General features: G+C 41.6%; 2 protein-coding genes across 9 annotated transcripts in view; one reads left to right on the forward strand and one right to left on the reverse strand.

Moving 5' to 3' along the window:
* Nucleotides 1-13,983, reverse strand: part of LOC119902312 (peripheral plasma membrane protein CASK-like) — a 55,651-nt gene that overhangs the window by 28,921 nt on the left and 12,747 nt on the right. For all 7 annotated transcript variants that reach the window (XM_038718451.1, XM_038718425.1, XM_038718469.1 and 4 more), the window contains exons 2-5: nucleotides 12,418-12,530; nucleotides 5,719-5,824; nucleotides 4,495-4,572; nucleotides 4,308-4,380 (exon numbers count right to left, since the gene is read on the reverse strand). In XM_038718451.1, coding sequence (XP_038574379.1) covers nucleotides 4,308-4,380; nucleotides 4,495-4,572; nucleotides 5,719-5,824; nucleotides 12,418-12,530 — 370 coding nt within the window. The remainder of the gene's footprint in view (nucleotides 1-4,307; nucleotides 4,381-4,494; nucleotides 4,573-5,718; nucleotides 5,825-12,417; nucleotides 12,531-13,983) is intronic.
* Nucleotides 994-3,425, forward strand: LOC119902346 (probable G-protein coupled receptor 34). 2 transcript variants are annotated; one of them, XM_038718490.1, is made up of 3 exons: nucleotides 994-1,406; nucleotides 1,911-2,943; nucleotides 3,049-3,425. In XM_038718490.1, exons 2-3 carry the CDS (start codon nucleotides 1,953-1,955, stop codon nucleotides 3,282-3,284), a joined length of 1,227 nt encoding a protein of 408 aa, XP_038574418.1. In that variant the 5' UTR covers nucleotides 994-1,406; nucleotides 1,911-1,952; the 3' UTR covers nucleotides 3,285-3,425. The 2 variants fall into 2 exon arrangements, with proteins under 2 accessions (XP_038574418.1, XP_038574410.1); XM_038718482.1 differs by having other exon boundaries at nucleotides 1,911-3,425.

Genomic DNA, 13,983 nt, shown 5'->3' on the forward strand with positions numbered 1-13,983 from the left:
TACAGTAACTGTGCAAAGCATTGCTTTTCTCTTTCTGTGCAGAAGTGCAAAATCCCATGTTCATTTGATAGTAAGTGAACATTGGTTTCACTTCGACAGCAAGTCGCGCAGCATAACCACAACTTTATTATGATGCCGATACAGACAGGATACAGTATTACCCTTTTAAGGGATAAAAAGCATTAAGTGAGACGTGATTATTTTTCCTCATCAGAAAGATGTGGCTCTCAGAGAGCCGTAGAGCAAGTCGCATTCTATTGATGAAGAATCACGTTAATTTAGTAAAAAATTAATTAATAATAATAATTTGATATGAGGTTCTTGCAATGCTATTTAGAGACAATTGTTTTTGTTCTACAGAGAACAACCTGTTGCATTACTGGCAGTGCTATAAAACTGACAAGAGAGGACAATGAAATTGAGAGAAATGTCAGAGGACAAGCAGCAGATATATATGCTATAGTCCATTATATGTCCTGAAGTAAATGTTTTGCATGCAAAACCTCAGAGCTGCAGTTAAGAATGCAAACTGTCTCTTTGGACAAGACTTAAATTATAGCAGGAACACTTGGTGTGCTTTTGGGACTGTAATCAATTCTTTAGTTGAGCCGGAAAATCACTCACATATTGTATGCACTCCAGACAAGATTAAAGTCACTGATCTGTACATGAAATATTAAAAACACCTCCCTTAGAGAAATAAATTGTGTTAAAATGTAGTATTCTTGCCAATTTAAGTTGTTTCACTCTAAAAGGAACTTCAGGGGAGCACAGAGCTGCATGACAGATGAAGCTCAGTAATACGGCAAGTGTGTGAAAATAAGTAGCAGTGGTGGGCCCCACTTCCTGTCTTCACATTTTTGCACTTGTCATTATGGAGAAACTGAGGGGCGTGGACCGGGTGTTGACCGAGATGGTGCGAGAACAGTGCAACGCAGTCAAAGGGGAGGGGGGGGCGGGAAAGAGAGAGAGAGCAAGAACAAGAGGCAGAGGCAAGAAGACCGGCAGACTAGACAGTCCAACTGTGAGTGCAACAGACAGTGGAGAGGGTAAAAAAAATAACTAGAGCTTTTCAATAAAGAAAGAGAGTACAAGGACCAATACGGAAAGAGGGAAGACAAGCTCAAAAAGAGAGCTGAGAGGAGGATGGGACACTTTCAATAGGATGTGAAAAAAAGAGTCGTCTGCAGAGACTGAAGAGAAGACAGGTGAAGAAGGCAAAGGAAGTGTTGAGGACAAGGACTGTAGTTTAATATCCTATCACATATGTCACTCAAGTTTTTTAAACAAGTTACAGCTTGATGGGAGGAAAAAAATCTGGACTGCTGTGCTCTAACACTTCTCTGCACGTTATTGCACATTTAAACTGCAGCTGTGCTGACTCTCCAGTGGAAAGAATATTAATGGTGAGTGTCCCCCTTAATCCAAACACCTGTGTGTAGGAGTCAGAGTGACTTTGCATGAGTGTGTGCATGCATGTGTGTCTACACTTTACTGTAATACCATGGGACTGGAATGTATGTTTTAAATAGGCATGAAAGTTTCAGTTAGTTCTGACTCCAGCTCCCACCCATAAAAAAACTAAATCTATGAACAATAGAAAAAAGAACTGCTGTTCGGAGGGACATCTGTACATTTTCCAGAATATTCAATACCCTGCGTCTGGAGCTCTTCTTTTGTAGGATGCTTTACTTTTTTCAAGGCATTACATAAATTACTATAATTTCTATTTCACACTGAGTATTACACAGATGACCTCTAAAACTACAACCCACATATTACTTATGTCTGTGCATTACTCATAAAATACGTAACTACAGTGTCACTGTGAGGGTGTTTCTTCTTGCCTTTAATTTTAGCTGTTTAAAAAGTTGTATTTGTTCAGTGACAACGTTTTTCTTTTTTCTCAGCATACTGATGAACAACCCTGAAGTTGTCACTCCTCAGTCACAATGACCACCTCCTCCTCTGCCTCAGCCACAAGGACTTCCTTCTCCTCTGCCGCTTCTTTCCCCTTCACTCTTTCAGCTTCTGCATCGTCTAACTCCTCTCTTCCTATCGCTACTCCATCCCTCCCTGTTTCAATGTCTTCCTTCTTCTTTACCACCTCTCTACCCCCTCCCTCCGTCTCCACCTCTTCAGTGGCCCCAAACCAGACTCTGTGTTCAATTAATGACGAGGCCCTCCGCCTGCCGCTCGCAGTCCTATACTCATTGTTCTTCCTTTTTGGGCTTGTGGGTAACCTTTTCGCCCTGTGGGTCTTCCTTTTCCTACAGTCAAAACGCAACTCTGTGCGGGTGTTCCTCATCAACTGCGCTGTGGCGGATCTGGTCCTCCTGGCGTGTCTGCCCTTCAGGGTGTTCTACCATGTTAATGGAAACCAGTGGGTACTGGGATCTGTAGTCTGCAAGTTGGTGGGGAATCTGTTTTACATGAACATGTACATCAGTATTGCATTACTGGGGCTCATCAGCTTGGACAGATACTTGAGGATAAAGGGGAAAAGCAGAGTACGGAGAGGCATGAGGGTGACGGTGTGGGGTCATGTCTGGCCTTGGAGCTGGGTGGCGTGCGGGGTTCTGTGGGGTATGTCACTGATGGCGCTGGTGCCCATGATCGCCACAGCAGAGGACAGTGAGGAGAAAGACATATGCTTCCAGTACAAGCACCGTAGCAGCAAAGCCAAAGGGAAAGCCTACTTCAACGGGGCGCTGGTGTTGATGTTCTGGCTCATCTTCATCATGCTGGTGGTCTCCTATGCAAAGATTGCTTCTCAGTTGCTGAGAGTGTCATGGGACAAGCCGGACCTTCCCAACGCACAGAGATACCAACGAACCGCCAAGAAGTCCTTCTTTGTCCTCTTTCTGTTCACCGTCTGCTTCGGGCCGTACCACGCCTTTCGCCTTGTCTACATCCTCTCCCAGCTCAGCACAACAGTAAACTGTGAGTACTTGCAAATGGTGGACCGTACCAATGAGGTGATGCTGTTATTATCTGCCTTCAATAGCTGTTTGGATCCTGTAATGTACTTCCTGTTATCTGGCTCAGTGCGCAAAACCGCCCTCCAAGCACTTGGACACCGTCTTGGCAACCGGCTTCTCTTCCTAAACGACGGAGCATCTAACAGCTCGACAACGGAGTTCAGGCGACAGTCTGTGCCAATGGCTTTACCTAAACCTGAACTCAACACCCCCTCAGTCACCCCGAGAACAAGCATCTGTGTCATCAACACCACCCTCCGCAGCACAGCGCTGACCACGCTTCCACATTCTGGTCAACACTGATCACAAGTTTTGTCTGACTGCAAACTATGTAAACCTGAACACTGGAGAAGTACATGCCGATTCTCTTTAAAACTGAGTAAAGCCTTTTTACACATACCTACTTCTTTTGTTAAAAAAAATAAATGTATTTTTTACTTCCGAGCTATTCTTACTGTGTTAGCTTCTGAGCATCTGTGCTTAGTGGGAAATCCGTGTTTAAATTCTAGTTTCCCTGAGTGAAAGACTGAGGAGATAAACTGAGTGACTATTGTGACTTCAGCTATTCTAGGAATACATGTCGTGTTTGTACTTGTATTTTATCAGAGAGTGTTATAATGTTTCTTAAAAAGGTAAATGTGTATACTGGTAAAAATGGATTGGATGAATAATGTTAAAACAAAATTTGCATTTTTTTGCAATTATTATTACAAAAACACCAGCAGTAATGTGCAATTACTATTTCACACAGGTTTTAACCACCAGCTCACACACATATATTGATTTTACAATAAAAACAAGGTTGTGTTGATCCCTTTGGGGGCTGTGTTGTTAAATGGTTAGTGTGTGGATCAAGAGCCTGTTTCAGGACTGCTCCATCTGGTAATGTGGCCTGTGTTACATGGCTAATCCCGATGGAATCATTGGTTGATGCTAATCTGTCTATAAGAGTTCTTAAAAGGAACAGACTAGCATTTGAAGTGTGATACAACCCAGCAATGGTTTGCAAAATACAGAAGACTTCTTGAAGACTTGAAAAATGCTCATTCCAAAAGCCACAAATTACCTAGAACTTGATATAAGGCGCGGATGTTGAGGGGAGAGTTTCTAGGAAACAGACTAATGCTTTTGACCTTTAGATGGTTATCTAGACCCACAGATTGTCTAGATAACCATCACCTCAGAGCTGCAAAGATATGAAAGTCTATGGTATAAAGCATATTTAAAACCCTTAAAAGATTTTCCATCTCAGTCAACTGGTGTCAGTAGGATGACACATTTGGTGGTTTCAGTGGCTTAGTCTGGGACACATGGGAAAGATCTCACCTTTACATCGCGATGAATCACATTGTTGTCGTGGCAGTACCGAAGTGCCTCCAAAATCTGCCTCATGTAGTGGCTGGGTAGACAGAAAGCAGTAACAAAGAAGTTTAGGGCGTCCATAAGTTGTTTGTTTCAAGCTAGATAAATATCTAAAATGTTCTAGCCACAGCTCCAAGACTATGTCCCCTACCTGGCCACGGCTTCGCTGTATACAAACCCAGCATCAGCTCTCTTCACAATTTCAAAACACAGGTCTGCTCCGTCCATACTGAGGAGGAAGAGAAAGGGGAAGCAGACGTCAGAATTGGGGCAAGTCAAGTTTTCTACCGAAGAGCAGACAAACTAGCAGCGCTTAGAAAAGTGTTTAAAACAGAGTGCATCTGTCAGGGAGCAATTTTTTGACCTGCTGTCACTAGTGTAAACAAAGAGGCACTATATTTTTAGTTTTTTGAGCCAGTACAATTCCCAGGGAAGCTTTCAAGAGGATATGGGATACATATTTACAACATAAAATCCACACAGAAGAAACCAATTACCCAGGCAAGTTGATTAAGAAGATTATATTTACAACAAAGGTAGGGGTGGAGCAGCAGATACCTATTCTCTAGTTCTCCAATCTCTCCTGTGGGTTTTATATTCAACACTGATGTTTCAGATTACAACATGTTTATTATTTATTTTTATTTTTTTCAGTTTTTTTTTATCATTACTGTGCAATTAGGCAGGGCAGCAATAGCAAAATCTATTAGATTCAGTTTATAATTTTGTGTTTGTTGCCATATAATCGCATTTCAGCACTTGCCAGGTTATTTTAACAACAAAGTTATAATAAAAAAAGACAAAATTTCAATCATCCCCAGTAATTTTTTTTTTTTTTTACTTCTATAAATACAGCTGGGAGATATAGGAAAAATATATCCCAATGTTTCTCATGGTTTTAGAAATATATATTACGATACACTTTATTTTCCCCTCTCTATCTAAACACATGCAAATATACCATTATATAAGCATAGATCTTCAGTTATATGTCTACTAGATCTGTGGATTAGTTCTCACTCAAATTTTGTTTATGTCATGGTCATTAAATAAGTGTGAAACAACAGTGAGGGGGATGGTAGTTAGAATTGGGGTGTGAAATTACCAGCAGCAACCATCTGCCAAATGCTGGTGAAATGCGTCTGTAGTTGTTAGATTTGTGTAATTTCCATAGGCCATATATATCTCTTATTTTCTACTCGGGGGGGGGGGGGGGGACTGATTAGCAGTTGTCGTGGTGAGTAAGATGTGGTGTGTTTCCTGCCCTGGTTAATAACATGTAAAAAAGATAAAAAAATCAATCCTAAGAGTGTGAAACGCACTTGTCTGGATAAATGTTGCATCACAGCTCACACAATGTGAAGCACGGACTTACAATTCAAAGACCATGTAGAGCATGCCATCAGAGCTGTAGGTCTCAAGCAGCTCCACGATGTGGGGGTGTTTCAGCATGTGGCAGATACTGGCCTCTCGCTTCAGATCTGGCAGAGAGAAATGAGACAGGTGAGACATTCTTAACATCCAACAATTAGGCATTTCATTCCAGCGGAATTATAGTTCTGTTACATGTAGTGAGGGAAGATGTTAATTTTATTTCATTCAAATTTTTAATTACACTGCTCAAAAAAATAAAGGGAACACTAAAATAACACATCCTAGATCTGAATGAATGAAATAATCTCATTTAATACTCCTTTCTTTACATAGTTGAATGTGCTGACAACAAAATCACAAAAATTATCAATGGAAATCAAATTTATCAACCCATGGAGGTCTGGATTTGGAGTCACACTCAAAATCAAAGTGCAAAACCACACTACAGGCCGATCCAACTTTGATGTAATGTCCTTAAAACAAGTCAAAATGAGGCTCAGTAGTGTGTGTGGCCTCCACGTGCCTGTATGACCTCCCTACAACGCCTGGGCATGCTCCTGATGAGGTGGCGGATGGTCTCCTGAGGTATCTCCTCCCAGACCAGACTAAAGCATCCACCAACACCTGGACAGTCTGTGGTGCAATGCCAAACATCCTGCACGGTGTTGGGCTGTAAGTACAACCCTGACCTGTGGATGTCAGACCCTCATACCACCCTCATGGAGTCTGTTTCTGACCGTTTGAGCAGACACATGCACATTTGTGGCCTGCTGGAGGTCATTTTGCAGGGCTCTGGCAGTGCTCCTCCTGCTCCTCCTTGCACAAACGCGGAGGCAGCGGTCCTGCTGCTGGGTTGTTGCCCTCCTACGGCCTCCTCCACGTCTCCTCATGTACTGGCTTGTCTCCTGGTAGCGCATCCATGCTCTGGACACTACGCTGACAGACACAGCAAACCTTCTTGCCACAGCTCGCATTGATGTGCCATCCTGGATGAGCTGCACTACCTGAGCCACTTGTGCGGGTTGTAGACTCCGTCTCATGCTACCACTAGAGTGAAAGCACCGCCAGAATTCAAAAGTGACCAAAACATCAGCCAGAAAGCATAGGAACTGAGAAGTGGTCTGTGGTCACCACCTGCAGAACCACTCCTTTATTGGGGGTGTCTTGCTAATTGCCTATAATTTCCATCTGTTGTCTATTCCATTTGCACAACAGCATGTGAAATTGATTGTCAATCAGTGTTGCTTCCTAAGTGGACAGTTTGATTTCACAGGAGTGTGATTGACTTGGAGTTACATTGTGTTGTTTAAGTGTTCCCTTTATTTTTTTGAGCAGTGTATAAATCAATGGCCAGAGTTTAGAATTTCTGTTTACCGTTAGTCAAACATTAACTTCTTAAATTTATGACCAACATCCTATTGTTAAAGTGACCTTAATCCCCAATTTGGGTGGATATATAAACACTAAACAGACAGATGTGCTGTCAGCCACTCTTAATCAGGTGCCGGGTGTCTGCAGAAACAAACATACGTACTGTAAATCATGATTTATCCACAACACACTGAAATGATCCAACTCATTAATCTTTCAAATGCACCAAACAAATGTAAACCTAGTTTAGAAGACATCAGATGACCTTGATGATCAGATGAGAAAGCTCCCTGGTGTCTATTTGAGAAAGAACGATGGCTTATCTGCTGTGATGCTCATTTGTGGTTGGCTGGTGCCTTGTTAAATTCCTTTCACGTCCCTTGGTGACACGCCACCCTCCTCTTTTCACACCTCAACAGACCTGCCGCATCTCAACTTCACCACCAGAGGGAGGTACAGAGTGTTTCATTTACAGACAGAGGGATTCCAGTGTTCATAGATCCTGAGCAAGCAAGGTGAGTTTTAACATGTTGGGCAGACAGATAAACTAGCCGACATGCTGGTTTCTAGCAGAAAGACGAGCAACATCAGATGCAGCAATGCTAGAATCCCATTTTAAATGCACATCTGGCTCGCACTCATCAACATCATCCCCTCTCATTATCACCACATCCAGATGTAATTACAATATATACAATTACAACATGACTGTGTGGCATTATTTGTCTTTGACTGCAGCGTTAAAGGAAACAACACTGAAGGGAAAACACTGTTAGGAGGCGTCTTCTCCCTTTAAAGAAAAGGAAATACACAATATTGAATAGCATGGCTACCAATTGGCGAGACAAGTGATAAGACATACTGACAGACGGACAGTAATGTGCTGTTATTGAGCTCCTCACTCCATAAAAACCTCATTTACACACTCCACTCCCCATCTGCAAGTCTGATCTTTGTGTGTGTGTTCATTGTGTCGTGACAGACCAGTGTCATTATGCAACACAGAGAAACGACACTGTGTCCCCACTACAGAGCCCCCATTCTACTGTTCCTTTGCTTTCATTATTTCGCTTCTCTCCTCTTTAGGCTCGTCCTCGATGAGCCTCATTGACTATCTATTCTTGAACTCAACAATGCAGCCCAGTGTCCGCACGGCAACGAGGAAACCACTCAGAGGGAGCGAGCCAGAAAGGACTGGAACAGTCTGAATGAAACCAATGCCAATCACTGAGCCAATTCCAAATCAATTCTTACATGGAAGGTCTATGCTAGACTAGGCGCTGTGATGTAATGTTAAATAATTTCACTCTCTAATATGTGATAGTTTTGAGGAACAGGTCTTTGCACCATTTGCATCAGATGTACTTCGCATGACAGTCGAACAAAACCAGCTTATAGAAGTCACACTGAAAAGTGCTTGGTCATGCACTATGGTTAGTTTGTCTCGGGTGCTGATGAATTACATTTCCAATATGTTCATTACCTAAACTTACAACACACATCTAGCCGATAATACTGCAAATTGCACTATTGGATTTTTCTCTGAAATTCAATACCCATAAAGCGTTAATGTTGATTGAGTGCGCTCACCAGTTCACTCTCTATATTCATCTTTATTTAATTCTACAAAGCCAGACCTTCACTCGTTCTGCTTTTGTTCAATACTCTCAAACTCTTAATTACACTATTAATCATTTGTTCGTCCAACTCCCTGACATGCTCACACATACATATCTACGAATTTTCGTTACTTGGCTTGTAGCAACTTTTCCTTTTCACTCACATTTATGCTGACACAGATTCTTTCTTAATAAGCTATGGTATGTGGTCTCAGGAAACCACTCTCCAAATCTGGCTGCAATCCAGTTCTCTACCTTGCCGGCCCCTTGCTTATTTCTTCTTGTGATTCTAAAAAAATGTCACATATGTGGGTGCGAAACAGATAGTTAATTCTAACCTAAGGTGAAACTTTCAGTTTAGATGTTTGAATATTGACTTAATATTTAGGACAGTCAAAATTTCAGCTTATGATGCGTCATTTTACAATATCCCAGGAAACGTGATACTTCAAGATAAAAACACTACAATAGTTATTTAATAATGGTTTTCACTTGTGCATTAATTAACCACAATAGAACCACTCCCACACTACGATAACTGACAATCCAGAATTTGTAGTGCTGAAATGTTTAGTCCATTAGCCAGGTGACAGAAAGTTAATCAGCAAACATTTGAATAATTGATTAATTGTGCAATTAAGTTTTTAAAAAGGCAACAATGTTAAAACAATTCACTGGCTGCAACCTACCACAAATCAGTCACCTTGACACTGCCTTCACCTTGGCTCTGGACACATGTCAGACATTTTTCAGTATTTTCTTAATGATTAATCAATAAAATAAATGATCGACATATTAATCAATAATGGAAATAATCATTATCCCTAAATATCTGTTATGAAGGGTAAACAATGGCACAAAGTTTGCTGCTGTGAGAAGCATTTTCACATAGCTAAAAACATTTCTATACACATAGATCTATATATGGATGCTGTTGCACATCTGAAAAAAAACACAGTGTGGCTTTGAATATCTTTATTGTAGGCTGCAACATACACAAGCAGATTGGTACATTGCAACTGCACATGGTCTGTTCAGACTCACGTTACAGCAATACTGTGTTGCGGCTGCTCCAAATATTACTTACCAAACAGTATACTAATAAACATTAGGCACAACTCCTACATTTATACAGATTAGTATTCGGGCTGCAACTAACGACTATTTTGATAGTCGATTAATCTATCGATTATTGAAACGAATAATCGACGAATTATGACTGGCAAAATTACACAATGCGTCTTATTTAACTATCAGCTTTTAAATGAAACTTGAGGTTGTTTTAGCCATGAGCTAATTAACAGTCAAGACAATAAAATAAATACTGTTCAAAAATGCATCTTTTAATGAACGTTTCTGCTGCAGCAACAGAAAGTTCCTCTGAAATCAAGTCCTGATCTCAGCAGCTGATCTGCTGTTTAGTGACTGAGCAGTTTACACGCCAGTTCTGCAACACACCGGGACAAACTGACACCATATACAAAGAAAGGAATAACGTCATACATTATATTTACAGGGGGTCAATAATATAATAATAATAATAATAATAATTAATTATTAATTAACGATTTCATAGTAGACAGCTTTTCACAACATTTATATATTTTCCCCTAACTCAACAACTCACAAAACTCTGATTTTTTAAGGGAGTTTGGGGCGGACTGTTTTCTCTTCTTTAGAAAGTATGAAATTGTCCGGTGTTGTCTAATCTTGCACACTTGGCACCAACAACTTCTCCAGCTGGGAACGTTGCCATGAGCGATGCATCGTTTATGACTGTAAAGTCAGGGCACATCTGGAATGCGAACACGGCCGTTGTGTATCAAACTGTATAGAAAACGTTACAGCTTATAACGTGAAGTAACACGGCTTTAATGGGAAACTAGCTCGTTAACTAGCTTAACTCATCATCTACAGAGCAACAACATTACGCGTCTCCTCTTCAGATGCTTCGGTGTTTCCAGGAAAGCTCAGCTTTGCAGACGCTGCAGTTCACAACCTTTTTGGCTGAGTGAAGAGTGACGTGCTGCCACACTCTGGAGGTTTTAGGTGGTGAAGGTGTTACTGCAGCGCAGTAAGCATCTGAAGAGGAGGCGCGTAATGTTGTTGCTCTGTAGATGATGAAGACTTGTCTCGGTAAGCTAGTTAACGAGCTAGTTTCCCATTAAAGCAGTGTTACTTCACGTTATAAGCTGTAACGTTTTCTATGCAAATTCTTTGCATCGAGGCTTCGTTTAATCCATTTAACTATACAGCACACTGTTTTGCACAGACATTTATTACTGTTGCACATCGCACTTCTGCTGTGTGAACACAACGTGATTATGATGGCACTGTATGCAAAGTGGAGGAATAGAGAGAAAATAACGATGGACAAAGAAGAAAGTGTCCACAGTATGGGATTATTTCAAGGTAAAAGAAAACAACTCTGTAATGTTACGGTCTGTCCACCATAAAACGAAACTTATGTCGCCTCGCCAACAGCACAACGGCATCTGATCAGAAAGCCCCCGGTGTTATGCCAGCGGACCACAGACAAGGTAACAATAACTTTAGCATTTAACTGAAATTGAAAATTGTTGAGTTGAAGGCTAAGCCACAGTCCTCACCTGAAAATGTACACACGTGCGTTTGTTGTTCTTCCTGTTGGGCATGAGTTTGGGTTGTAACGTCACACTCATGAGTTAACTGGGTGTCGGGGAGCTGCACCTTAGTATAACTTGTAAAGCACTCGGGTGATGTTTGTGTTGGTAAAGCAGTTGTCTGGTTGGTAAAGCAGTTGTCTGGTGATGTTGTTGGTCTGATGTTTGCTGTATGACACTTGTGGTGAAAGTGGACAATCATAAGTCCTACCCATTATCTATTTGATGACTTCTGCATATTCTTTTCATTACTTATGTATACTGTGCTAATTTTAACATGTGTGGTGCAGCTGACCACAGGGCGCATGCTACATGCTGGGAGTGGCTCAGGAGACTAACAACATAAATCCAAACAAATCCAAATTTACAAGGTTAGAAAAACTCTTCGGGTTTCAGTAAATGTATTTTCAGGATAATAACATACTAACATCCAAAATTATTTAGGACACAGGCTTTGTTTTGGGAAACACTGATATAAATCTCCACTTTTGTTATTTCCTTGACTTGCTGTTATTGGCAACCAGGCTAATCTCTGACTGGGGCATCGCAGATGGCACACAGTGAATGCCAACATTAGCACCAACACTCTCTCTCTCTCCCCCTCTCTCCCTCTCTCTCTCTCTCTCTCTCCCTCTCTCTCTCTCTCCCTCTCCCCCCCCCCCCCAAACAAATACACACAGGCAAACAAATGCAGTTCATCAGTTCATCTGGGTGCAGCATGTGTGACATTATGCCTCATTTATTTGTGTGTGAGAATGCCATTATACACCTGTGTGCCTGGTTGTTTGATATCTTAGCCAAATAGTATTTGTAAATGATTCTCAACATTTGTTTTAACTGACAAGGAGAACAAGGTGGGTGTCGTTTCCATTACAGAACAGGAAACGATTTAACAAGTTAGTGGTCAAAGATGTAAGTCAGTAATTCTCTGTGATTGACAACATCCCTGACAACTATCCTCTCCTGTCCTGATTCTGTTAAAGCCACCCATCTGGTGCTCCAAATGCACAGCAAACACTAAGATTTAAATGCAGCCACAGTGCAAACCAGGTCTGCTGCGCTCCTCACCTTCTGTGCTGAGGCCGGGGCTGGAGGTGAAGCTGGCCACATCAACGATCTTTACAGCAAACTGCTGGCCCGTGTCCCTGTTGATGCAGCGCCTCACCACGCTGAAGGGGCCCCTGCAACACACACACAAAGTTAGTCACAGATACCTACACCAATCCTGCGCGTACAGGATTTCTCAGATTTAAAACACGGGAATAGCCCCAAGATCAATCAGCACTTACCAGAAACATTTGTACACATAATCATATGCACACAGCCACACCAGCCTAGTGCAATGGGCAGAGGGTGCCATTTTTGAGAATATTCTGGATTTACAGTGGGTGGTTAGCTACGCAACGTAGCCTCTGTGCTCATGCCAGTGGGAATTATAGAGCGGTGATGTGCAGCACAGCTGTAAAAGCTCAAATAAAAGCTTTATTATAGAAACCTGAGCAAGGGAGACCTACGCTTCAAGGTTTCTTCCTGGGCAACTGAGGTGGCAGACAATGTAATGTTGTGTTTCCTAATATAACTGCAATGCTGCTGACATATGGAAGCTATAAAAGGCACGTTTTCCTTTCCGGTGTCCCAACCGAATGCAAGACATTTTCAAGATTTTGTATTAAAAGGTGAACAAAGAAGTCTAGCCATGACTTGCCTACCCAGACGTTGTCCAATGTATGGCAGCCCACCCAAAAGCTTAGAATAACTTGCAATTCAAGCTGCAATAACAAGGCTTTTGCATTTAAAATTTATCTATATTTATTTATCTATTACTTTTCAAGAAATAAATGCATCATGCATTTAATGTAAAAAACAATGACATGCTTTTCACTTAATAAATCCATAGACTAATAATCAGATGTCTTTGATTTACAGATTAAACGGTCATCAGATTAATCAGTGCAACACTACTTATGAAACTGTTGTATACAACCCTGGACCCTCCTACAGACCTTCTACAAGTATTTCCCCACCACCCAAGCCACATTAAAGACACTCCTCACATGAACTCACAGGTCAAGTCCATGTAGAAACTATAACACATTTCATTAGTCTCACAGATGTGATAATGATTTCTAATTCTTCCAAGCATGAGATTAAATCCATAACAAAGTGGTGGGAACAGACACTGAAAGCTGAGACATTTGCACAATTTCTGTCTCCTGCCCACTGAGAGCTACACACAAACACACACCCCTACCGTGTTACAGCTGTCTCTACATCTCCCAAGTCTACAATCCTCAGAGGCAGAACCAATGCTACTGGACACACACACACACACACACACACACACACACACACACACACACCCCAACACCTATTTTGCTAAAGCAAAGTGGTTGCCATTAACTGAATTAGCAAATTAACTTGCCTGACAATGTCAGAGTCAACAGTTTCAGCGTCTGTGTGCATGTTTTGAGTATGGATGGGAGCTGCAGCTGATTTACTCACACATCTGCCGCAATGATTAACCCAAACAGACAAATGCAGGGAGCATGTGTACGCTCTGGGCTGCGAGAACCGTAAAACAACACTCTTCTCAGCAAGCACTTTCACAGAAGTCCTGCTATGATCCGACAACCC

The sequence above is a fragment of the Micropterus salmoides genome, unplaced genomic scaffold, assembly GCF_014851395.1.
Source record: "Micropterus salmoides isolate LMB-PRFRI ecotype aquatic unplaced genomic scaffold, ASM1485139v1 Ms_hic_scaffold_1, whole genome shotgun sequence".
Classification (NCBI taxonomy): Eukaryota; Metazoa; Chordata; class Actinopteri; order Centrarchiformes; family Centrarchidae; genus Micropterus; species Micropterus salmoides.

Coding starts and splice junctions, on each gene's coding strand:
- LOC119902346 (XM_038718482.1), top strand. CDS start 1,953: ATGACCACCTCCTCCTCTGCCTCAGCCACAAGGACTTCCTTCTCCTCT.